Below are 25,653 nucleotides of genomic sequence, written 5' to 3' on the forward strand. Positions count from 1 at the left end.
TTGAGAGTTTACATTTCTGGGCATATGTTAGTATGCCAACAGGGTCTGAAGGAAAGAATGTGGTGTTGATTTGGTAAGGATCAAACTTTAAGCTTTATTTGGGCAGGGTATCTTATCGGCTTATGTCAATCATTAGACTTGTATCCCAGAAGCCTTTGATTAAGCTTTAAAACCACTGTGACAGTAGTAGAGCTTTAAGCACAGTAATAGGCTTCATACTCTATTTATGAAGTATCTTTTATTCTTGTTGAATATGATCAGAGCAGACCACATTAGAAATATATTACCATTATTCTTATATCACCTTAATTCAAGTGAAGAGAAGGATCCTTGAGCACATCCTCTGTGACAAAAGTCATTGAGTACTGTAGCATTAATTTGAAGCAAACACCAGTGGTATATAGTTCTCTGCACATTCTAAATGAAAAGAAGCTGAAGGTTTACGGTTTAACTAAGTTGACTGAGGAGTCCATCAATTATTTTAAGTAGTTAGGGAATTGACCATAAGGGATTGTCTCAATGAAGCTAATCTTTTCAATGAGCAGAATACTCAAAGATCATAGAAATATTATTGTTGCTGTAATAAGAAGTTTATACGATATAACTTTCCCTGCTTTCTTATCATATGTGCTATAGTAGCTATGGAGTAGTTTATAGTGCTTTCTCATCATATGTGCTATAGCAGCTATGGAGTAGTTAGTTTTGCTTTAGTGTAAAGATGCTTACAATTTCTTCCATACATCTCAAGAGTTTACCAACACTAACATTTATTTTGTACTCCTAGTTTGATCACCGACATAATTGTACTAGGCATGTATACAAGAGTTTGATTATTAACACATATACAAGCTAGTAAGCACAATGCTTGCGTACAATCTGCCAATCTTTATATGCTTCATAAGTTCTGGGACATTTGAAGCATATGTATACAAGAGTTTGAGTACTTTTCTCTGTGTTATGACTACTTCACGCTACTACCTCAGAGGTCAGGCTGCTTTTTGGTGGTGTGATATCCACTGATGTGATCTGTAATACAGCAGCTGTTTAAGAAAATGTATACACATGGAAAGTGATAATTGGCGAAATTGTATCTTGTTGCTACTCCGTAGCAATAAGGTTTATATTACATATTTACATGTAATCAGGTAAGTAAGTATAACCTGACAAATGCTCGTGGAAACAGCTTAGAAAAAATAGAGTTTTTTGCTTTCACCAACATTATGTACACAGCATAACAAGGAACGTGGATGACAGCCATTCCGAGATACCTGCAAACAAGTACATATTATGAAATACTTCTCTGTTCAGTGAACATTTTAAACACAGTTTTAGAGAAGGGAGATTGCTTTATTTACCATAGAGGTGCCCATGGGGTTGAGAGCTCTAGGAAGGGATAAGGCCACCTGCACCAAACCTTTTTGTTAAATGACACGACTTATAACATATGAATTGAAAGAGATTGTGAAGATCAATTAGGAGATGTGAAAATACCATGTGAAACCACAGGCATGAAGAATCCACTGGAATGTGATGTATGTGACGCTCCAAAGTATAAAATAGGTAAAGCCAAACCATTGAAATGGCTGAGGTGCAGAAAATAAATTAGGTAATCAACCTCTTTAAAAAGGCACGAGTAGTTAAGCACCAATAACAGGGAGTATGGTGCTACTTACAACTGCATTAAGAAGCGAATCAATGACCAGGAAGACTGCATTCAGTGAGTGAATAAATCCAATCAACTGCAGGAATATCAAATGATGTTAGTAGTTCAGTAGTCACACTAGACTAAAGTTATATGGGCGACACTAGACTAAATTTAAATGGGCAGAGCCAGGCAAAACTCAAGAAAGTTGAGAGTACAACATTGCTGATACTGGATTCACGATTTCATGAATTATGGTGTATGTTATTAAGATGTTTGTCTCTAAAAATATAATCCTAGTATATGCGTACTATAGGACGTCAGTGTATTCCTATAATGAATGAGTAGTTCTATTTTAAAAACCATTTCACACCAATAGCTCTACTATGATAAAGCACTCACCAAGGTAAGCTCAAACTGTTTTCCTGCCATCATTGGCACCAATATACACCAAAAAACTAAGTCTGTAAGCACTGAAGCTCCTGCAGAAATCTGATAGAAGGATCAAGAACAGGATGAGTTACATAACTTACGTCCAATAGCAAGAACATAAAGACTGAAGGGCACAACAATTAAATTTCGCTGTTAGATGAATTAGAAGCTACATTTATTTACTCAATTGATGTAGGTAATTAAAAGGAAGGTTAAGGAGGGGTCAGCTAGTAAATGTATTGCTGCAAAAAGGCTGATATAACCGGGATGTTAGCGGTATAGCGATTGCATCAAAATCAAACAGATTCATCAGGCAAGGCGCAAACGAACTCACCTGGTAAACAATTAGCATAAGAGACCCTAAGAATCCTACTCCTCCAGCTTCATCATTACTGTCATGATTTTGCAAGCTATTGCTGCCTTCACCCTTGTTTGCACCCAAAGCAGCAGCAGATTCGTTGCCATCTGAACCATTTTTCAGAAATTTGTCTTTCTCGGCACTTGTTGCTGGTCCTTTCTCTGCAGACATAAAGCATGCTTGGGCAGAAATGATGGTCCCAATCTACATGAACCGTGAAGCATATAAAAAAAAAAAAAAACAGAAAAAGAGTTCTAGCTTCTAAGTATTCAAAATGCATCCATATTAGGTGATAAGGTTGTAAAAACAGGTTTATTAGTGTACAACAGTATAAAATGGGAATTATGCAGGGACATACCGCAAAATAGACCATAACCAATGCAAATGTCCACCTGCAGACGAGTCCATGAAATCGATAGTAAGCTCAAGCCCAAAGGAAGAATTTTTCAAAAAGTCGACTGCTTTGTATTGCATAGTAGCTGCTTAGGGTTATATGCAGTGATGCACAGCATAAAAATTTAGTAGTAGGTATAATTTTTTATTTGGCAAGAAATCAAAAGACAATTTACATGAAATAGCACAAAAAGATTGAAGAGAGATAGTAGTTGACTTACTGGGTATAGAAATAGAAAGCAAAAAGGCCAGAAAAAAGAATCATCTGGTAGAGAAGGTACGCCATTGTAATAAAGGCTGAAGCTCTGTAGAGAAGAAGCCATTTGGGGTTGAGATTTCTCCAGCAAGGAACCCATAAGATTAATTTAGGCTTCTGGGTTTCATCTTCTCCATTTCTGATTCTTTTCTTGATCAGATTGATCGCAACTGCAGCTGGGATTACAATAATCAATCCACAAACAGGGACTTGCCATTTCATCCAGTAATCAACACTCATCTTTGAGCTCTCTATCTTTTTTCCTTGCTTTTGGGATTTAAGAAGCAGAATCAGGAGTAATTATTGATAATTTGGGACGACTCATGAGACTGGGACCAACATTGAACATACATCTACAATAATTTACTGGTGGCATCAGGTTCTAATTTCTAAACTCAGTTGTGGTTGGTGGGGTTTTATATAGATTAGTCTACTTCTCTCTAGTACAACTAACTTGTAATTCTAATAAAACCCATGCCCTTGTCCGTCCATTATGATACTATAATTAGCAAATTATAACCACCATAAACATCCAATCAGATTGTTCTTATAAAGGAGATTTCACCGCCTAATTAAAAATTTCATACGTACTACATTAATTATTTAACATACGCCCAGCATAATTAATTAATTGTACGAGATACTACTACACGGCTATACTAATCTAAAAATTTGCTAGAAATGAAGTATATATCCATGTTTGTATTGTTCAATTCTTCCACGAGATTTGTGTAATATATTCTTGAGAAGAGCATTTTGAGTTCTTAACTCGTATTAACTATTGTATAAGACAATCCTAGTTAAGGAAAAATAAAAATTAAAACTTTTGTGAGCTATATATCTACTAGTCCAAACCGGTATTCCTGTATACCCCCAAATAGGTTTAGTTGGGGAGTGTTGAGTGAGCGCTGATAAATCAATTAAGGGTTGAGGGAAGGAAGCAATAAACTATACAATCCAACCACCCCACTTAATAGCACATTTTGTGTGTCACCATGTTTTTTCCGGAGTACTGCATAATTTCAACATGACAACACAATAAACATGTTCTAACGTGCTACCAAAAACATTAAATACCAGTATAGAGGACTTGTACTGAAAAAAAGTGCTTAGTTATTTTTTTTACTGGCAGTTATTTTTTTTACTTTGAAATTGTTTTGTTTGGTACTATAGAGGACTTGTACCGAAAAAAAATGCTTAGTTCTTTTACAAGCTACTAGTCATAGTCAAAGCAGAAAATGTAATTGCATGAGCAGCCATATTAATCTGTTATAGGCTTATTATAGCTTATTGGCTCACTTATTTAGCTGCTTAATCTTATTATTGTATCATTGAAGGATGTAATCAATAGCTAACATTCTTGCTTGTATTATTTGTTTCACACAAGTGACATGCCTACTTGCCTGCTCTATCTATTTGGAATGGCGAAAACTTTTATTTAAAAAAAAAAAAAAAAAAAAATTCTCATTCCTCCATGTCTGAAAACATTTCATTAAATTGAGATATAGAGAATCAGTGATACTGTTCAATATTGTAAATAATACTTAAAGTTGTAGCTAAATATGAGAATCAATCAATCTCATCAGTGATTCCGAATTTAAGTAGAAAGTAGAGTAGATATAACCCTCCAAATCTCTTGAGGAAGAATAGAAGGCCGGGTAGGTGAATTAATAGTATGATCTAATGTATGAATGTGGAAATAATTTGGAAAAGAGCAAATCCTTCCCTCGCACGATTAATGCATACAGCCCGTAACAAACAACGTGACATGCAGCTAGGACCAGATACCTGTAAAATACATAAAGCCATGGTTTGATCAAAAGATATTACAAGATGCAAGGCAATAATGCTGTACTCATAGTGCATCGTATCAATTTATGCGAAGATAATAATTTAACTATCACTTACCAGAGAGGAGCCAGAGGTGTTGACAGCTTTAGAAAAGGATATGGCCACCTGAAATGTATATAAAAAAAGGTCAAGAAATTTCTACTCTATAGATAAGATAGGCCGCGGTGGGAAATGAAGAATGAGTGAAGCTAATAAGGAATCGACTGCTGACCAAGTGAAACCACAGAGGTGTATGAGCCATTGAAAGATGACATATGCTGAGCTCCACAGCACAAAATAAGCAAGCCGGAACCAAGGAAATGTCTGTTCATCGCACTCAATTTTATCAAGTTACAAATACAAACATATTCCATGTATGTTAGCAAGCAGATCGATCATTGAATTGACTATGCAATAAAACTTACAAGGCGATTAATGCAAGCGTCGAGAAGCAAAAAGGCCACATTCACAGTATGGATGCATCCCATCAGCTGTACAATTAATTAAGTAGAACACAACAGTGAATAACCATATATATATACATACAAGGACATTTAATTTCAATCATTTAAACGGAAAGCTGGAGAAAAAGGGTGAGGAATTGAATCAAGTAGTATGTAGGGACTGACCAGGGTCAAGCCAAGGCGTGTATTTGAAGACGCAGGGGCAATAATACACCAAAATATAATGTCAGTCAAAATAACAGCACCTCCACTTATCTGCAAATTTACTTGAGTTGAAATATGGACTATTGGACTACATACTGTAGCTGTCTTCAAATTTAAAATTGGACTAGTGTATGTCAACCTACCTGGTATGTAATTTGCATAAGATATCCCCAAAATCCAGGGGTTTGCTGCTTTCCATAATTCAAATTTGATGTTGTTGTTGTTGGAATATCTTCCATATCAACTCTTCCTCTTCCTCTTCCCGGAGACTCTTCTAAACAAGGACTGTCATTGTTGTTATGTTTATGTAATAACCAGCAACCATGAGCAGAGATAACACTCCCTATCTGTTATTTTTCAGTATCAGTAGAGTTTTGTCAGTTTACTACAACTACTACTTCATTCATTTATACAGAACATGATTGAATTTGTTAGCAGAAATTAGTAAATCAAATTTACATACCGCGAAATACATCATAGTTAAAGAGTAAGTCCACCTGCAAATCAAGCATTAGAAATAAAACTACGTAGAGTTAGATAGTGGGTATGTATATGAATTGAGAAAAGAGCAAATAAAGAGAAAAGAAACATACTCAGTGTAATAGATAAAGATGGAAGGACCCCAATGATGGATATCCCATGCTAAGAAGAAAGCAAGGGCAGATAAAGAGAGCAGCCTAAACACAACAAGGTAAGCAGGATGCAAGCCACTCCAGCAGCTGCTCCAATAATGGTCGCTGCTTTCACTACTATGATTATTTTTAGTATTGAATAAAAGACTGTGATACTTGTCAGATGTTCCGGTTCCAGCTGCAGGAGGTTGTGTATGGTGGTTCTTCCTCCACAGAACATAAACGGAGCCAACAGCTGCTGTTACTACAACAACCACTGAAACGACGCCGTACCAATGTACCACTTCCATCACCCACCCACCTTTTTACACTTTACAGTACAGCTTCAATTCCTAGTGAATACTAACAGCTCTGAATTATATGTTACTACTAGCTAATTAATCTATCATAGATAGTTTATCTTATCTGCTTTGGTGATTAAATTATACTATAAGTTAGGATCATACCAATAAACTTGATAATTCTTATAATACTTGTTCAACGTGTACTTGTATACTACTTTAAGCATTGATTAAGTACGAATGGGAGTTTAGACTGACAGATACTCCAAGTGTACTTACTACTCTTGATATTTCTCCAACGTGTTTACTTTCTTTTCTTGCCACCTACCTTTAGTTTCTGCTACTAAGCCACCCCCCACTGATGACTGATGACGCACCTTCCGACTTCCCTCCTTTTTCATGGGCTGCCCAACTAATAAATAACTAACTATCTACTGGAATATATACTGCCCATCTTTTGCTAAATAACTAACATTTCTTGGACCTATAACTTCAGCCCAACCAGCTTTAGGCCATAGCCAATCTCCCAAGACTTTTGCTGATAATTCATAAATCCATTATTTCATCAATTCATATTAAACTACTCCCTCCATTTCTAATCTATCCTCTACTTCATCAAATAACCAAAATATTTCTAATCATTTTACAAAGTAATATTTGTTTGATTTAGATTTTTATTATTGAAAGGATGAGCAGGAAAAAGCCAAATGAAAAAAATAAATAAATAAATAATCTTGAAATCGAGTAACAACAATTTTTACTAATACTTAATTCCTTTGTCGTCCCATAATTTACTAATGTAGTGTCCATTATTTCATTGCAATACTTTGTCTGAGTTAATTCTTAGTTTCATTATTATTCAAGTTTTATGACGATGGCATGTATTGTATGATCCTAAATAACTGAAATACCTTAGCTTGTATATTTATTAATGTGTTATTAGTTGATCAACTAAGCAAATATTGAAAAGAACGATTCAACAATAATCGTATACGGACTACAGAGTAGTATAACGTAATGTTGTTAGTAAAGTGGTAAGATAATACGTAGTATAGCAGTGTACTGCGGAGTTCATGGTACCACGTGATACGTGATGAGTTGTGACCTATTATATAATAATACTCTACGTTAGTTAGGTGCAACGTATTACAAGCCCATGTGCATTTTACATACTATCATTATTAATTTTAGAAACCAATCCCATCCTCTATTTTGATTGAATTTAGGGATTAGATTTTAAATTTATGCCGACAATAATTGATAGGATTCAAAATCAATGATTTATCCCTACTTCCCTACTTTATAAAAAGTGGAAGATTGTTCTTATAAACAATGGCCGGACCTTTATATCCTTAAAATTGTTTATTTACCTTATTACCCCCACAATAATTCACACCTTCTCCTGCCAACACGCATCTCATCATCCTCCAGCTTTCTCTCTCCTCTCCATGTGTGTTCATCTCTGTTCATCACCATTATCAAATTAAATTGGCAAAGAGAAGTTGATATAAGCTCCAGTGAAGTGCTGAATTTTACAATTCAAGAAACGTTGATACCAAATTGGCCAAGAGAAGTTGATATAAGCTCCATTGGTCGGATGAATTTTACAATTCAAGAAACGTTGATACCTATCGATTATAAGGTCCATTCTATCAATTATAAGCTCCATTGAACTACTAAATTTTACAATTACGCACAGTACTAATCAAATTGGGTCCTTGAAAAGTTGATACAAGAAATGACATCAAAGAAGCATTTTGTGGTCCATCGACTGGTGATGACCACGGTGAGGAAGGGGCTAGGAAAGCACAGGTGCCTATCGAGGGAGAAGCGGCGGAAGATGACGGCCGGAGTTTATGGGAGGTGGGTCACCGGTGCCTCCGGCAACTCTTTCTCTTTCCTCTCTATACAGTGCAAAAATACAAGGTTTGTACTCCTGCATTAACAAAATATTAGTTCTGAATTGTGGCCAATAGTTGGTTTAGTATTGATTTATACTCACAATTTTGCCACCAATAAGAGATAGAGTATGTTCTTTTATTGATAGTTTAGTATTGATTAAGAGTAATTAGTTGATAAATAATTGACTATGGCTTTTAAATTGCATAGTTTAGTACCGAGTATTGAATTTTGCTCATAAATTTGCCCCCAATCACGTCTGGGCAATTGTTCGATTTGAATTGTTGAAATTTGTGACTATAATTTAAAGCTTGTGAAAAAAATTTGTTGTATTTGAGTAAAAAAAATACCTATGTAATTCTGAATTGTGGAAATTTGTGACTTAAAAAATTTGTTGAATTTGATGGAAAACAATACCCATTTAATTATGAATTGTGGAAATTTGTGAGTATAAATTTGATGGTTGTGAAATTTTTTTATTGAATTTGATTAAACAAAATACCCATTGAGCGGAGACCTATGACTGTGAAATTTTTATGCATTGCTATTTTGCTACTCCGTAGTAGATGAGTTCAAGAGAAAGGAGGAAAAAAAGGAAAAACCCCGAGCTTTAGTGTTCAAGCTAATCTGTTTTATGGAAAGATTGTGGAAATGTAGTTATCCTACATCATTTTGTACTTTGTCAGCGATTAGAGGTCTCCACCGGGCTCATAGGTTGTGGTATTAGTTTTGTTGGGATACTAAGTGTTGAAAGATGACATTTAGCTATATTAGTGGCTTGAAATTTTTGCTTAATTGCTAAGTGCTTTCTTTGACAGAAGACAATGGTTATGCATATAAAAGGGAGTGATCACAGTCTAAAGTGATTAAACATTTCAGCATCCCTGCTCTATTGCTAACTCACTTTTTCTTTATGTGCGTTTAGTTTGTCTTAGATAATAGTATGTAGTTTATCAGTCCTAACAAAGAGCCTTCAAGTGAGGAATCCCGGGACTAGAATTATTATTAGTAGCTAATTGAAATAAATAATCTTTGTTGCATTTTTCCGGGTAAATAAAATGTGATCAGTAAATTGTTTCCAAGTCGCAAAATCAACTTGTTTCCTCACTGCAGAATTTGTGTTTTGTTTTTGTATCTTAGCCTTCTGGACAAGGACGTTACAGTATGTACTATTCTTTTCTATCAAAGAAGATAATTTCGCTTATTGTTCAATATAGGTTCCTGCTTGGAGCACAACAATGAGGTGAAGGGAGAGAGCCTTGATTTGCTGAAATATCTTCATAGCCACTTCGAAGGACCTCAGCTTTTCCCTGATGTAAGTGAGCCTCTTTACATATCATGGATTGTTCAAGTTCCAGTCCTAGCTTACTTTCTAATTGGGATTTCATGTAAATTAATGCACGCAGGATCTTGCTAAAAAAGAATTTGCAGAGGAGTTATTGGCCTACTAAGACTCACTGTTGTTGCTGAAGACTGCAAAAAGCTCATTGGTCTCCCTACTTCAGAGATATATGAGAAGAAAATGGGAGTAAGAACAGGAAAAAAAAAGGCAAAGGCCATATATTTCGAAATTAGTACTCAACAAAAACATTAACTGCATTATTGGAGGGTGATTGGCCGGAATTTGAAGAAATAGCTACCAACTTGCGGACCAAGACCATACATTTCCAAATTGCCCCAACAACTTCTATCACCAAAATCCAGGTCCTCGAATGGGCTCTCAAAGACATTTCCTTTGACTAAACACGCAAGGAGTACAACAAAGAACAACAAGCAACAGTTTGTCCTTAAACGGCACCTTATCCTTAGCTATATATTTATATTGCTTAAGTACTAGCAGAAAAAAAAAAAATCAACATTCGTGTCCTAAAACGACACTTTTTGCAAATCAATATATATCTATGTACTTCGTAATACTAGGCTTAATCTAAATTTATGTGCCATGTAAGAACTCTTTTATTGAGATCAAATAATAAATGGTAACGTAGGCTGTTATACAACAACACCTTTTATAAGCTCAATTTAAATCTCATTGCACCACTCCAATACATTAGTCACTACTAGCAAATCATTGCAACTATAAATTTCAATTACTGTCAATTTTAAGCTCATTGCACCACTCTAATATGATAGTCACTACACCAACTCATTGCAACAACTCATTACAACTATAAATTTCAAATATTGTTGTTATATGCTATAGAATTAACACAAACAACTAAATTACAATTTCCCTTACAAAACAAAATCCCACAAACAATTTATTTACAAAATAATTATCCCAAAAAAACCAACTTAAGCACATAAAAAACAACACAATATAAACAAAAAAGGGCAAACTGCTCCGAGCGCATCGCGCGCGTTGGCTCCCCTAGTATAATTAAATGTAGTGTTCTCTTATTCACATACTTCATTAGTTCATCCCCTCATTTTTAAGTGTATTATATTAATACGTATTTAATTCTTGTTTTGTCAAAAAAAAAAAGTTTTATATTTAATGGCATGATGAGATGAATTTTTCATCACAGCAGAGTGATTTCCGTTATAGGAAATTTTTTGGTTTTGGGCAATGGCTTGATTGGCTTCAACTTTTGGTTTATACAATAAAGTTTATTGTATGTACACATACATATTGTTCTTGAAGCTGACTTTTTAAGCCTAATTGAATAAACCATCACAATATATATATATATATATATATATATATATATATATATATATATATATATAGTAGCAATCTTGTTTGGAAAAAACTTGGTCCATCTATAGTTCTATACGGCAAACTACCTTCCTCAAGGTTAGTGATAGGGATATGTAACTTAGAACTTAATTAACTTTGTTAAATGTATATTTAAAATAGGCAGACATAGCTATCTACCTATCTCTCACTTGCTTAATTTATCATATACGAAGTTTTTTTGTTGGACAAGTCTTGTATGTGGCTAGCCACACGGTGTGGTCACATTGATTTATAAGAGTAATCTTCATTTATATGTATGAGTAACTTCATTTTTTCATAAGAGTAACCCCATGTAATCCATAAAAGTAACTCAAATTCATTATACGAGTAAAATCAAGTAATTTAGAAATAAATAACCCCATTTGTTCATTTGAGTAACCCTTATTTTATCATTTTAAAAAATGAAAGAATAATTCCACTTATATAAGAAAGTAACCCCTTTTTCTCATTTAAGTAACCTACATATATTACGGTAACCCCATTTGATCTTCACCGTAACCCCTTATTACTTAATTAATTGCTTTATATGTGATTATGTGAAATGATCATACCATGTGACTATCCACGTATAAGACTTTGTGTGTTTTGTTTTGTTTTTTGTCATATAGTTTTCTTTTTTAAGTTTCAATCAATATGTGAGTCAATTAGTATGTGGCAAAACTGGCAATCATGTGACAATGCATGTATCATTAGTCATTACTCGATCACTATTTAGAAATTTTTACTAAGTTAATTTTGGTGAGTTAGAGTTAACGAATGCGCATTGTCTAATATATCATATTAGATCGATTAATCAATGATCTTTAGCTGATTGAAAATTGCACTTGTAAGCGGAAAAGTCTTATCCAACCACCTTTACTTTCAAAACATCTATCCATTAACTATTATTAAAATAGAAAATGCTGATGTCACCACTGCTCACGTGTTGCTCTCTTAATTAAAATTTTCCCGCCTAAATGCAATGATGATGTCATCTTTTTTATTTTTTTATTTTTTTTTTTGGAAACCAACGTAATTCTTATTTATATTCATGTACAATTTTATTTTCATTTTTTTTTTTTTGAAAACCAACGTAATTCTTATTTATATTCATGTATAATAGCGATTTATTTTAACATGTACAATTTAAAAATATATTATTTAAACCGTGCATCGCACGGGTTCTAACCTAGTTATTTATACACGAAAAGAATACACAACTTTCAGCTTAGTTACAACAGTAAGTCAATAGCTACATTTTACTATCCATCTATTTTATAAAAAGAGTTAATAACAACACTATTTAATTCGGAGTAATTACTTCATTTACAAGAACTCAATAATTATCAACAATAAGAGAGAAAAAAAAGTATACAAATGAATCTACTGACTTATAAAATAAAAAAATTCGAGGTAATAATCACCCTACCTATGCAGCATTAATTAAATAGGCAGCTGGCCAGGACAAAAAAAATTTAAAAAATAATTATTTGGCAACCTTCATTGACAATTATAATACAGTATATATAGTTTGTATATAAAAATATAAGCAAGCAAAAATAGATCCGATCTTCTGTAAACATTAATTTGTGATACAGGGGAAATCTCATCGGAGAAATCAAGTTATACAATCAATATGTCTAAGCCAAGGTATGTTTGCTTACATGTTGGTGTATCCAGTACTATATTGTATTAACATGTATCTATATATCCTTTAAATTAATAAGTAGTTATTGTATTGTTCTGTTATTAGATTGGAAGGCAAGGTTGTTTTGATCACCGGAGCAGCGAGTGGTATAGGCGAGGAGGCGGCAAAACTATTCGCAGAGAATGGGGCGTTGGTAGTGGTGGCTGACATCCAAGATGAAATAGGGCAACAAGTGGTAGCATCCATAGGCTTAGACAAAGCCAGTTACTACCATTGTGATGTTAGAGACGAGAAACAAGTTGAAGAAGCTGTTACTTACACCTTACTAAAACATGGCACCCTTGACATCCTCTTTAGCAATGCCGGTGTCATTGGCCCACTGTCCACCATCCTTGACTTGGATTTGGCCCATTTAGGCAACACCTTTGCCATCAACGTCCGAGGGGTGGCTGCTACCATCAAGCATGTGGGCCGGGCCATGGTCAGCCGAAAGATCCGTGGATCCATTATATGCACAGCTAGTGTGTCGGCCTCCATAGCCGGCGTAGGGCCTATCACGTACACGGCCTCAAAGCACGCGGTGGTGGGGCTGGTAAAAGCGGCAAGCAGTGAGCTGGGTGCACATGGGATCCGTGTGAATTGCATATCTCCTTTTGGAGTAGCAACTCCCTTGGCTTGCAATACATACAACATGGAACCAAGTCAACTTGAGCAGAGCTGTGCAACAATAACTAGCTTAAAGGGGATTGTCTTGAAGGCAAGCCACGTTGCTCAGACTGCTCTATTCTTTGCTTCCGATGAATCCGCCTTTATCAACGGCCATAACTTGGTGTTAGATGGCGGATTCACCGTAAGTAGTCACAATCCTGCTCCTCCTTCTAATTAATTAATAATTCATGTTTCTGCCATCTAAATAAATCCTTTCTTCAGTATATTATTCTCACAATGTCATCACCCTTCAATATAATACATATTTTGTTGTTGTTCTATCAAGTATGGTACATTATTGGTGCGATATATGTTGGTATGTGGTTGTTTACTTATTACGTCGCCAGTGTCTTTTAATTTGAAATTTGGGATTACATTAATCCATGATCAAGCTAAGCTAACAGTCGAAATATATGAAGTAAACTGTTTTTGGCTCTCATTTACTAACATGTTTTGTACTAATACTTTAATTTGTACGTTGTGTATTACTAATAGGTGTGCAATTAAGTTATCGGCACAACACAAGCCATAGCCTTGTGTTCAGTATAACTTCCAATTAGATTTATAACGATGGTATTGAATTAGCAAAAATTGTTAGGGTAACATATTCAATCACCAAAATTGGTTTCCGATGAACAAATAAATTAATCATACTAACCCAAAATCAATGAAAGACGCATTTACTTGAACAGTTTGATATTTGTCATTTGTGCACACAAACAAATACGAATAGTAGTAATTTGGGACAGTTTTGAATTTTCTTGGATATTAAAGAATAGACCACAGAATACAGTCGTCGAAAGAGAGTTGAGTTGTTGAGTTCAATTTTCACCTCTAGTCTCTTACACGCCTCTCCCATTTTTATACGGAGTACTCCATAGTAGAACCATGGAAATTCGGGATGTAGACAGTAGGGTAAGTAGGCCCCCCTTCAAAAAAAGAAAAAGAAAAAGAAAAAAGGAGCAAGTGGGAAGGAGTGATAGGAACCAGTCGATCTTCATCTTAGTGTTGTGGGTTGAAAAAACCAGAATGTTTTCAACATCCATAGTAGCACCTTCAAATCGAAGCTCGATTTCAGGTCCCCAGCTTAGTTTGTTGATGAGGGCAGCATCAACTTCAAATCCAAATTCGAAGGTTGATTGTTATTTGAGCAGCAAAGTTAGTTTCAATTCTTTAAAATCAAAAGCAGCCACTCGACTCCTGTTCAAAATCCCAAATGGATTTGTATCCAAACGCCCTTTCCGTTTCCGACCTGTCATGGAATTGCAAGATTGCACGTTTGTCTCTCTCTTTCTTTGAATCGTTGAATTTGTGAATAAAATTAAGATCCATAATTACAATGAAATGCAGGGTGAAGAAGGAAGTTGATGTGCCTGTATCTGTTGCGTATAACTGCTACTCTAATCGTGAAGACATTCCTAAGTGGATGCCTTTCATTTCATCTGTTAAGGTTGCTTGTTTTTTTCAATTCCGTGAAATGCTTTTGTGATTTTTTTTTTTTTTTTTTTTTTTTTTTTTTTTTTTATGGTGAAAAAATAATTGAGGTTTAAGCAGGTGTTGGAAGATAAGCCTGACCAATCAAGATGGACGCTGAGATATAAAGCATTTGGTCGTGATATTGAATTCTCTTGGCTTGCGCGAAATCTGCAGCCCATTCCAAATCAAAAAATTCACTGGAGATCTCTTGAAGGCCTTCCAAACAGGTGAGATTTGTATGCAACATGAATAAGAGTATTCGGATGGATTGTTGATGAAATAATTCTTCCATTGCAGTGGTGCTGTTCGATTTTACCCAAGAGGTCCTTCATCCTGTCTTATAGAAGTAAGGACCCCTTCTTATTCCTCACAAATACTCTATGCATATTTGCTGAATACCATTGTTAACTGACTCTCTCCTAAATTATCTTCTTTCACAGCTGACTGTGTCTTACGAAGTTCCTCAACTTCTATCACCTGTGGCATCAGTAAGCATCTTTCCTTTCAAATAGGTGTTTTATATTTCTCATTGCTGTTGCTCTGCCTTTTCCTTTCCTCACGACATTCTTGGCATTAACGTCTCCTGGTTCTTTATACTTGTAGGCACTTCAACCTTTTCTTGAAAGCCTGCTTCTACGAGGTTTGGAAAGGTTTACAAACTTTGCCAAAAACAGTCAACTAGAGTCAACCAACTGATCCTGTGTGAGTCACTCAACTGCAGAAACTAATTGTATAGTATAAGTCATCTTTTTTATAGGAATATCCTGTTACAAATTGTAATCACTCTTGCTTACTTATTTCACCAATTTACTTGCAGCCAGCTCACATTTTCAAGTCCAAAACCCTGGTTTGTAAATGTGTAATTGATAAACCAAGAGATTCTTCAGGAATTGTAACCAACAAGAACCAAAACCCTGTTGTACATGTGTAATTGGTAATTGAACCTTTGGTTGATAGACTTGATATACCTATATAATAAAACAGCTGTTTGGTATGCGCTTTGATTTTAGTGCATCTGAATGGATGGAATTGTGTAATCTGTTTGTATGTACTCCGTTAGTTGGAACGCAAAACCTATGCCTGCATGATTTTGTCCACATTATTCTATTTGTCTTGGATGATTCATTTTGCTGTTCTGGTTCTATGGCAATAATTTGAATAGCGTAAAAACAGTCGGATTACTTGTGTGGCCGGTGCTTGGTGTGGATGAGTGGTTGCAGGAGTGGACTGTTTGAGTGAGAGGACAGGGGGAAGGGAAAGTAGAGAGAGAGAGGGACCATAGGATCAAGTAATCTATGATGACATTTAGCATTTATCTATATACTCCGTATTTCCGCTACAATAGAGTACTCACAACTTCACAAGAGATATATTCATGACATTGGGAAGTAAAACAAAGGAGTTGCCTAATTGCAGCCTACTGAAACAGAATTGTACATAATAACCACTCGTATGACAATTAGATATTGTGATACACAGAGTAATATACATGATTACATGCACTACTTCAAAGTTCAAACTATTAATCTCCTCTAACCCGAGAGTCAAAGCTGTTTAAACACTTTAAAGGGGATATGAGCTGGATGATATATGATGATCAATTTGAGAACAAAAATGAATTAAAAACACAAATGCAATCACCGAATACTGAAAGAATAGAGCATTATTTATAGACCTCCAAACACCTTCAATCCCTTCAATTATATTCACATCAACCTGTCCTGCCAACAATAGCCCGATACACAACAATTAAATAGTCTACCATCAAAAGAAGAACCCCCTAACAAAACTGCAAGCCGCTTTTTCTAACAAGTCCTACTGAAGCAGCTTAAAACAGTAACATTGAATATCTCCATCAATCACGCACAGTACATTGAGCGCACTGACTTCTAAACAGATCATATTTACACTCTTAAAAATGAATCAGTGACTGTCATTGGTCTCCAGCAAGCTATTCAGAGTAGACAAGGCCTCTGCTGAGAGGCTGCACCGGAATCTCCGAGGCCTGGACCCTGATTGTTCTCTCTGGTGATCAGAAGATGAAAAGCACACAACTATGACAGTGAGATTGTCAAAGGTGTGGAGCCTCAAGGCCTCTCTGACCAGCTCCTTTGCACATAGTTCTGGGTCATCATGCCGCCTTAATCCACGACGCACGATGCTGACTGCTTGTTGGCTTGACAATACATCCCAGATTCCATCACATCCAATTATGAGGAACTCGTCATCTTCGGTCAAAATAATTTGTCTCAGTTCCGGATCGGCAATGAGGGGTGAGGCTGAACCCTTGGGAAGTTTCATGTCCCAGTCCCCCAGAGCCCTAGTCACCGATAAAACTCCATTCAAATATCCATCGTCTATGTAACCCCCTAATTCTTCAACTCTCCTCTTCTCTGATGGATATGTAGGCCTGTGGTCTTGAGACATATCAATGGCTTCTCCTTTCCGACAAAGGACAGCTCGACAATCACCAGCATTTGCAACCAGCAAGAGCCTGAAAGAAAGCAAACACAAAGATAAATGGTCAGATACTTATTCCGAAGACTGTAAAGACAGAGAAAAAGCCGCCTCATACAGAATAATAATAAGCTCATAAACAATCCCCATTTCATTAAATGGTCATGCTAAACTAGCTAGTCACTTAAAGTGTATAGTTGTATACTTCATCAAAGGGAGCAACATAGTTTCATCAAGTACAACACAATGGTACTTGAAACACTGGCAACAATATCAAGTAACAGAGGAGGCATGACACCAGAAAAAATGAAACTAAAAAAGCAGAGGCACAAAAAGAAGAAAACTCCAGGAAGAGCTAGCAATTTGCATTTAACATACCTTCCCAGTATCAAAGCTGTAAGAGCAGTTGTTCCTGAAGAAGTACTGATGCTGCAATCATCAGAAAGGGCTAGATCTGCCAGAAGAAAGGCTTGGCGAAGGCAATTCTCCACTCCTTGAAGAAATATGTCATTCAATTCAGAGGCTTCGGGGAAATTGACATCTTCAAAAAAGAATCTATTGACATTATTGCGGACATAAGCTGCTGCTTCAGGTCCTCCATGACCATCAAAAACCCCATAAAAAGCACTGGGCTTGGGACATGTAAACATTGAACCCAAATGCATACAAAGATCATCAATCCTTATATGTTCATCTTCCATGAATCTGCGCGGTCCAATGTCAGTAAAGCTTCCAGAGCGGATAATTGGTACAAACTGCTGCATGGTAGAAGAAAGAGAACCGTCTGCCACTGCATCCGGGGTCTTTTTATCCTAAAATTAAGAAAATTAATCAGTATCCATTATAAAGTAACATAATAAATCCAACAACTCCTACAACCAGGCCTCCAGCATAGTTTTGAACGGTTATATAAACAGACATGATACAGTCACAACACCAACTTCGATCATGATTAAATATACAAAAGCACGGTGATAAAAATCATCACAAAAGTCACAAATACTCGGTAGGCTGATGAAAAGATGATAATATATAAAACTGGAAAAGCACAACTGGAGTTTAATTGGTTCCAAAGTGATATTATTCTTCAAAACTACACTTGAATTACTACTAAAAATTGTTAACAGGAAAAAGAAACACCAAACTAAAATTGAATTGGCATGTGCGAGTTATTATCAGATCTGGGTTCGCTCCATAGTCTAGACAATAATGTTGAGTTGTCAAAACCATAGCCTGATTTACATGACAAAGGGTATTCGAGATAAACAACTGGTGCCAGGAGATAATCATATAGTCTGCATGTATCCTCAAATTTATACTTGCTTGTATCAATATACAGCATACATGCCTCACAGATTCAGTCGTTGTTACCTAATCTTGCTACCTTCCAATTCATATACTATACCTTATGATCAACCAGTTTAAATTTGAGCAGGACAAGTTTAATGATTCAATTGTGTAATTATATTGATATTCTGTGAAGAGTTAGAAATTTAAAGTTGTATAAAGCAGTAAACCTCGGAGCTTCATCTAACAAGGGTTTGCAAATCTTGAAGAGGAAGGACAAAAAGCATAGAATTGTGATCAAACCTACTAGTTTCAAATTAAGCTTTGATTAGAAAGCATCAGTATTTTCTCAATCAATACTGGTAGTTGATAAAAGTAACGAATCGGAATACAGGGAGAATTACCCAGAAAATCGGTGTAATTAAAGAAAAAAACCTAACCCATGAAAAGAATCAAAATTGAGGCAGAAATTTTACGATCTAGAAACTTACAAGTTGAGAACAGGCGAGAACGGCGTCGAGACTAGGAACAATTTGAGGACAAACAACTTCAGCGTCAGCACCCATGTCGTTCTATACCATGAATAGTGATAATCCGAATTACTAGTAAATTGAATTGCAAACTACAAAACCCTAAATCACGCTTCTTTATTAATTTTAATAAATCAATCAATCGATGAATCAAGGAATCAAAGATAATAGAATTGTATAACAGCAGATTTGTGTAAAGAATAAGGAAAGCTGGATAAAAATTCAAGTGGGTATTTGGGTTTATAATAAAAAGTCTCACAAAAATTCCAGAAAGCGGGAGAAGGTTTTATATGAATGAAGGAATTATTACGGTGGAAAAACAAGAGAGGCGGTCATCTGGGTTCACGCGGGGTACACGTGTCTTTTTTTTTTTTTTTTTTTTTATATATGATTCCCAATTCTGCACTTACTTTATCACCGCTTTATTTGACAAGCCATCAGGGTATTTTTGGGATTTCAGCCATATTTTCAGATGGCGTACCTCCCACGTCAATCTTCCTGTCCACGCGTCGGACTTATTTTATCCTTTTTACTGTAATTTAACAATTAACTACGATCTCTATACAGTACGGAGTATTTTTTTACCTTTACGGGTATACCAGTGCGTTGACTCTACGTAATTTTCCCCTTTTCTTTTCCACAATTATTGAGGTCAGCTCTTCTGCATTTTTCCACTTGCTATTCCAATTTCTTTTTCTTTATTTTTTTTTTTGGTGGTTGTTATTTATGATGGCTGGGATAGATTTTATCATCTACTCTTATGTATGCTGAGATTGTTGCTTTTAGATATTTTCCTAGATTCCTTTTCATTGTTTCTTTCTTCGTTACAATTATATACCAAAACTTTGTAAAATATACTCAAGGGATCGAATTCCAACTTTTCAGAGTACAATTTTATAACTACAAATGACTGACAAAATTATGTTACACGCAGCTTTAATACAAAGATCATGTAAGGAGCGCAAGTTAAATCTAAAAATATCCTACTTTTAAATAGAGAGTTTCTTCAAAATTTAGTCATACAATATTACAATATGTATAACATGACATTCTCTTTAAAATCTTACACATTGAAAACAATATCTTAAAAACGTGTCATAATAGAATACCTGTAAATGATTCTATAGCCATGATACTTTTACTACCCACCAAAAAGAAATTTGATGATGACAACGAATCTAAGACTTCCTAGACAGAGGCCTAGCTTGTGGCTAAAAACCAAGTTCATATATATAATGCGATGATCCATGATCTACTCTTACTATATATTATCCGAAATGAGCATATGCGCAAATTGAATATGAATCTTGGAAAAATTTAATCGATTGACATCAATGATTAATCAACCTCAAATATGTTTCAAATGTAAAATAAAAACCTAAATTATTTCATGACTCAAAAAACAAATAATCTTTCTAATGTCATAAATTTAGATGACAAGTATCTCTATATATGTAAATATGTAATGACCTGGAACATTGTCCAAGTCCAAATACTAATTTAACATGAGTAATTAAAACTTATTTTGGTAAAACTTTGCCTTTAAATTAAGATTAGAAGGACTGTGCTCTGAATTTTATTGTTAGTATAAAAATAAAAATAAATAAATAAAAAACCACTTTTTTTAATGATTGCAGTGTTCAGCTTTTGAAACCTCAATATTATGGTGTTAGAGGAAAATTCAACCCAATTTATGAAGTCAGCCATACGTTATTCTACTATTTTTGCGAAGCAATCCATATGTTATTCTACTTATTATTTTTCTTTGAAATATTCCGTAGTAGGCTTATAATACTTGCTGTTACTCCGTATAAGATTAGTAGTTAATGTATATATTCAATTAAAGTTGACAAATATCTCCCATCAATTAAAAAAAGTTGACAAAATATAGGGTACATTTCTTAGAGTCATAAATGATATGACGAAGTTAAGTAATAAATCTATAGAGTCAAATATATACGTATATATTTGGGTGCACACAGAATAGTGCATCTAAAGATAGATTTTTGCTCGTTTATTTATTTATTTATTTTTTCCTTCTAATTTTAAAATTTTAAAATAAACAAAAAATATAAAATGAGTACAAAATAGCCTTTTGTCCAGTTTGCACCCTCGTGTATAAATGTAAAAGAGATCGACATGGCAAAGTGATTATTACAAGTGTTACTTGTCAATGTTCAGATTGATCTAGAACAATTCTAATTTTTTTCAAAAACTATTTGTTTATTCTATTTTTTTTGTCAAAACCAAAACTACTCCTATTTTGGTTGGTGTTTAGCTTTTTAATCAGCTTATACATAGTAAAAAAAAATATAGTCTTGATTAAAAGAAAGCATCATTATAATTTAAAATATACCGAATAAAGAAATTGCCAAATAAATTGGAGCTTAGGAGTATCGCATTCTCATCGTAACGATTGACTTACTCGCTTGGAACAATTCAAGAAGATAGTATGAGCAATACGGTAGCATAGTTGTATTATAGTCAGAAAATATAGTTATTTGGATTGATATACAAAGTTGAGGAACAAACAAGCTAAGTAACTAAGAAACGTACGTGAAGAGACATTCATCCCATAATAATAAATCTCCTGATTACATGAAAAATATGCGATACATTGGGTTGGGGGACCTAATCTAGAATCTAGGAATTGAGTGGGGTGGCAAAAGATGATTGGATAATGGGCAAAACAAAACAAAACAAAACAAAAGGGAAGGGTCCTCATCCTAAGTTAAAGTAAAGTTTGAACAAGAGAATCTATCTAATACTTAATCGTATGAATGAAATGGGAGTAACGTCATCTACTTCAATAAGTTTATTTGCAACCACAACAATAAAGATAATGTAATTTGAAGGTGGTCATATCGCATAAACCAGAATTAATGGAGGTGGCAACTTCTACTTGGCACTATCACATTCATTCACAACCTCCACATATATACAACGTTGCCATGTTGATCTTTTGCAATCACCCTAATTAAAGTGCAATCTATCTCTATTTTCTATTTAATCGATCACTTTGTTTGTTTCCTAATAATTTTAATTGTGTCATGAGAAGTTATGATTATGTTTTTTTTTTACCAAAAAGTTATTAAGAACTTAACACTAAATAACCACATGGCAAAAGAAGAAGATAATAAAATAAATAAAAATAAATAATTTATCTACTCCTTCCATTTCTTTTTACTCGCAACAATTACTAAAAATAGCCGGTACACATTACTTGCAACAAATTTATTTCTTTCCTTTTATGGTAAGTTTTTAGTGTGATTTTACAACATTATCCTTACTTTTTTTTTTTCTAAACACCTTAATTAAACTACTGATTTTAACTTAATAATTTAAACTCTAACATTAACTAACTTAATTATTTCCCCAAAATCATTACTCTCCCATCTAAATTCATTCTCATCTTCTGTTAAAAACAAAAATTCATTCTCATCTTGATTGGGAACCACCACTAGTCCACCACCAATCTCCATTCTTTGTTCATCACCCAGAAATTCACCTCAGTACACCACCGTCGCCGGAAGTTGTTGCCGATGTCCCTTTTGTTGTGGCAGCCTCCGTTTTCTCTCTCTTCCTCTTCTTGTTGTTTTGTCATTGTGGTGAAGCACGTATTTGAAGGTTTTATGGTTAAATTTAACCATGAAAACTTTAGATCTGGAGTTTTGATGGTTAAATTTGACCAATTAAAGCTTTAATTCATGATAGAGAGTTGTGGGTTTCGGATTTTGGGGTTATGGGTTGGGTTCGAGTTCGAGTTCGTGGGTTGTGGATTTTGGGATTGGGGGTTCGTGGGTTGTGGGTTTCGGGGTTGTAGGTTTCGGGGTTGTTGGTGGTGGGTTTCGGGGTTGTGGACTTGTGGGTGGTGGATCTGGGTTCGTGGGTTGTGGGTTTCGGGGTTGTGGGTGGTGGCTCTGGGTTCTTTGGTTGTTTGGTTGGTGGTTCGAATTTTCTGGGTTGGTGGGTTGGTGGTTCGAATTTTCTGGATTCGTGGGTAGGTAGTTCGAATTTTCTGGGTTCGTGGGTTGATTTGGTTGGTGGTTTGAATTTTCTGGGTTCGTGGGTTGGTGGTTCGAATTTTCGGGGTTGTAGGTGGTGGTTTCGGGGTTGTGGATGGTGGTTCTGGGTTCGTGGGTAACGTTGTGGGTTTCGGGGCTGTAGGTGGGCGAAATCAGGGGTGGGGCTGGGTCGAAGTCGTGGTGCTGCTAGGTGGTGGTGGTGGTATGGTGGTAGGTGGTGCTGCTGCTAGTGATAGACTGATAGGTGGTTGTAATTGATGTTGTTTTTTATTTATTTATTTTATTTTTTATTTGGGTTGGATTAATATTAAACACATACCCTTATTTTTTGTTAATTACACTTACCTTTTTTGCCTAGGAGTCCGCAAACTACTAGTTTGTTGCGAGTAAAAAGTAATGGAGGGAGTATTAATCTATTAACCTATACTAAAAGCAAATTTTTTTAGGACATTTGTCATTAACTTGTGAAATTTTTTTTCGCTTTTTCCGCTTCCCTTGTTTTTTTTTTTTTTTTTTTTTTTTTTTTTTTTTTTTGGCAAAATTTGATCTTTAAGTAAACTATTTATACCTTATACATTTTCTTTTTAGTTTGACAATCATATTCCATATATATTCAGGCCAAATGAAATATTTCTGAATATCTTTTATATATTTTGTATTTTGTAATATTATTGTCAAAAATATTTAACAACCGGATTTTAACCTAGTAAAAAATAAATACAATACAATACAACATATCACAGACAAAAGTTAGTATCATAGTTCATAGATGAAATAGAGAGAGCTAGTATAGTTGGATGGTGAATGTGTTGTTATTTTTAACAGTTTCTTTAAACATTAGTACATGATGTCATACAAATGAAGTAGAGAGAATACTACGTAGTATCATAGCAACATAGGTCCAAAAGCATATCGATAGACAAGAATGCATTAAGGTTGAAAATTCTTTTATTGCCTACCTAGACAAATGCTTATTTTGTGGTTGGTTTTGTTTGAAATGGTATGACATGCAACATATTGTTTACCAAATTTTCCAATAAAGTGAAACGCTTAAATGTTACTCTGTAAGACTGTAAATCAATCTATCTATGTTGTACCATTAAGCTTTAACTTTTGCTTTAGGTTTTGGTTAGGTACCTAAAGCACCACCACATGCTTAAGCAGCCCATATACTTTACAAAGCTATAAAACAAAACCCTTTATGGGCCCGTATATGGGCTGTATGGTAGCACATGCTACAATAAGCAAACACTATATGGGCTGATTTTGAATTGGACTAGTATTTCTTCTAGACTCTAGAGTTGTTGCCATCTTTTCATTCATTCTTCTCTCTTCCCCTCGAGTCTCGAGCAAAAGATTGCATTAAGCCATTAAGGCATTAACCCGTAATACCTTCATCCATAAGTGATAAGTGTATGTGCGCAAGGGTAGTTTTGTTATTCTAGGGGAGATAATATCATAATGCTTAACACTCTTCGCCGAAGCCAAATATCATTTTGAATTTCAGCATATATATTGCAGATAACTTTTTGATTAAATAGTGACCTAGCTTGCATTCTACTAAGGACTTGGTTCTTTTCAGTTTAATTTCAATTCACTTTAGTTCAGTTTCTAATTTCTTTCTCTCACATACAATTCAGTCAGCTTAGTAAAACAGAACAGGCCCTAAATCCATCACTTTGGTCCAGATGGATTTTTTTTTTTTTTGACGAGAATAAGACGGATTTTATGCCGTACTACCAAGTACATAAATTTCTCAGTAATGAATGTTAAATAGTTACTCAATAGTATTTTAAACTTTGTTTAATTCAATGTATCATATTTGGAATTATATTATTTGAACCTTTGAACTAATAATACTCTTGTTATTATTTCAAAAAAAAAAAAAAAAAACTCTTGTTATTATTATGATACTCCACTCATAAGCATTAAATTAATGACATTGAAAGTTGTAATTAGGTAGGAAGTAAGATGCCTTAGAAATAGGCGGCAAATTGGACCAGGAATGTGGATAAGATGTGTCTGATTATGAAGCTAAGGGGACATGACACTCTGTACCCTCCATAGTTCTGTATATAATACGAGTAATTGTAAATTTGTGTTGAAATATGAAACCATCCAATATCTCGGCTTTGCTACAATAAAACAAACTGTAAATATTTCTCGGACTGAATTTTGTTTGCAAAAACTGTGCCTGTATTAGTTTAATGTAACAACCAACTAATCATCATTATTATCGTTCAAAAGGTCGGTTTGACCGTGCTAGCTACCAATACCAATATGGTTCTCCTACGTTGATTTTCTCAATTTAATTATAAAACCCTATATTTCACCTCGTTTCCTCCTCATAGTAGTTATAGGCTAGCTTACCAATTCGCTAAATGTCTCCTTTAGTAGTACTACACTGTATTT

At 34.8% G+C, this 25,653-nt stretch overlaps 5 protein-coding genes and 2 long non-coding RNA genes across 8 annotated transcripts; 3 read left to right on the forward strand and 4 right to left on the reverse strand.

Moving 5' to 3' along the window:
• Positions 1–696: 696 nt before the first annotated feature.
• LOC145568096 (uncharacterized) lies at positions 697–3,495 on the reverse strand. Of its 2 annotated transcripts, none has more exons than XM_081627529.1 (9): positions 3,047–3,495; positions 2,791–2,824; positions 2,409–2,636; positions 2,045–2,134; positions 1,674–1,739; positions 1,492–1,583; positions 1,356–1,403; positions 1,161–1,268; positions 697–1,026 (listed from the first exon to the last, which is right to left on the reverse strand). In XM_081627529.1, the coding sequence occupies exons 1-9, from the start codon at positions 3,319–3,321 to the stop codon at positions 987–989; spliced, it is 981 nt and encodes a 326-aa protein (XP_081483655.1). In that variant the 5' UTR covers positions 3,322–3,495; the 3' UTR covers positions 697–986. The 2 variants fall into 2 exon arrangements, with proteins under 2 accessions (XP_081483655.1, XP_081483656.1); XM_081627530.1 differs by having other exon boundaries at positions 2,409–2,593; positions 3,047–3,319.
• A 1,114-nt stretch (positions 3,496–4,609) lies between these two features.
• LOC145568097 (uncharacterized) lies at positions 4,610–5,220 on the reverse strand. The gene is made up of 3 exons (XR_014095767.1): positions 5,144–5,220; positions 4,990–5,037; positions 4,610–4,869 (listed from the first exon to the last, which is right to left on the reverse strand). It is a non-coding gene; the product is annotated as an uncharacterized LOC145568097 (long non-coding RNA).
• Positions 5,221–5,318: 98 nt separating this feature from the next.
• Positions 5,319–6,501, reverse strand: LOC145568017 (uncharacterized). Its single transcript, XM_081627463.1, has 5 exons — positions 6,173–6,501; positions 6,043–6,076; positions 5,723–5,926; positions 5,541–5,630; positions 5,319–5,402 (listed from the first exon to the last, which is right to left on the reverse strand). Exons 1-5 carry the CDS (start codon positions 6,499–6,501, stop codon positions 5,319–5,321), a joined length of 741 nt encoding a protein of 246 aa, XP_081483589.1.
• Positions 6,502–7,771: 1,270 nt separating this feature from the next.
• Positions 7,772–10,305, forward strand: LOC145568099 (uncharacterized). Its single transcript, XR_014095768.1, has 3 exons — positions 7,772–8,418; positions 9,609–9,706; positions 9,798–10,305. It is a non-coding gene; the product is annotated as an uncharacterized LOC145568099 (long non-coding RNA).
• A 2,298-nt stretch (positions 10,306–12,603) lies between these two features.
• LOC145568100 (short-chain dehydrogenase reductase 3b-like) lies at positions 12,604–13,694 on the forward strand. The gene is made up of 2 exons (XM_081627531.1): positions 12,604–12,760; positions 12,864–13,694. The coding sequence occupies exons 1-2, from the start codon at positions 12,747–12,749 to the stop codon at positions 13,642–13,644; spliced, it is 795 nt and encodes a 264-aa protein (XP_081483657.1). The 5' UTR covers positions 12,604–12,746; the 3' UTR covers positions 13,645–13,694.
• Positions 13,695–14,313: 619 nt separating this feature from the next.
• LOC145568101 (uncharacterized) lies at positions 14,314–15,979 on the forward strand. Its single transcript, XM_081627532.1, has 7 exons — positions 14,314–14,743; positions 14,817–14,916; positions 15,021–15,169; positions 15,240–15,288; positions 15,383–15,430; positions 15,546–15,644; positions 15,760–15,979. Exons 1-6 carry the CDS (start codon positions 14,355–14,357, stop codon positions 15,636–15,638), a joined length of 828 nt encoding a protein of 275 aa, XP_081483658.1. The 5' UTR covers positions 14,314–14,354; the 3' UTR covers positions 15,639–15,644; positions 15,760–15,979.
• A 626-nt stretch (positions 15,980–16,605) lies between these two features.
• LOC145567054 (putative protein phosphatase 2C 47) lies at positions 16,606–19,551 on the reverse strand. Its single transcript, XM_081626281.1, has 3 exons — positions 19,178–19,551; positions 17,778–18,211; positions 16,606–17,436 (listed from the first exon to the last, which is right to left on the reverse strand). Exons 1-3 carry the CDS (start codon positions 19,250–19,252, stop codon positions 16,866–16,868), a joined length of 1,080 nt encoding a protein of 359 aa, XP_081482407.1. The 5' UTR covers positions 19,253–19,551; the 3' UTR covers positions 16,606–16,865.
• Between the last annotated feature and the right edge of the window lie 6,102 nt (positions 19,552–25,653).

This window comes from Chenopodium album, chromosome 11, assembly GCF_948465745.1.
Source record: "Chenopodium album chromosome 11, dcCheAlbu1.1, whole genome shotgun sequence".
NCBI lineage: Eukaryota > Viridiplantae > Streptophyta > Magnoliopsida > Caryophyllales > Amaranthaceae > Chenopodium > Chenopodium album.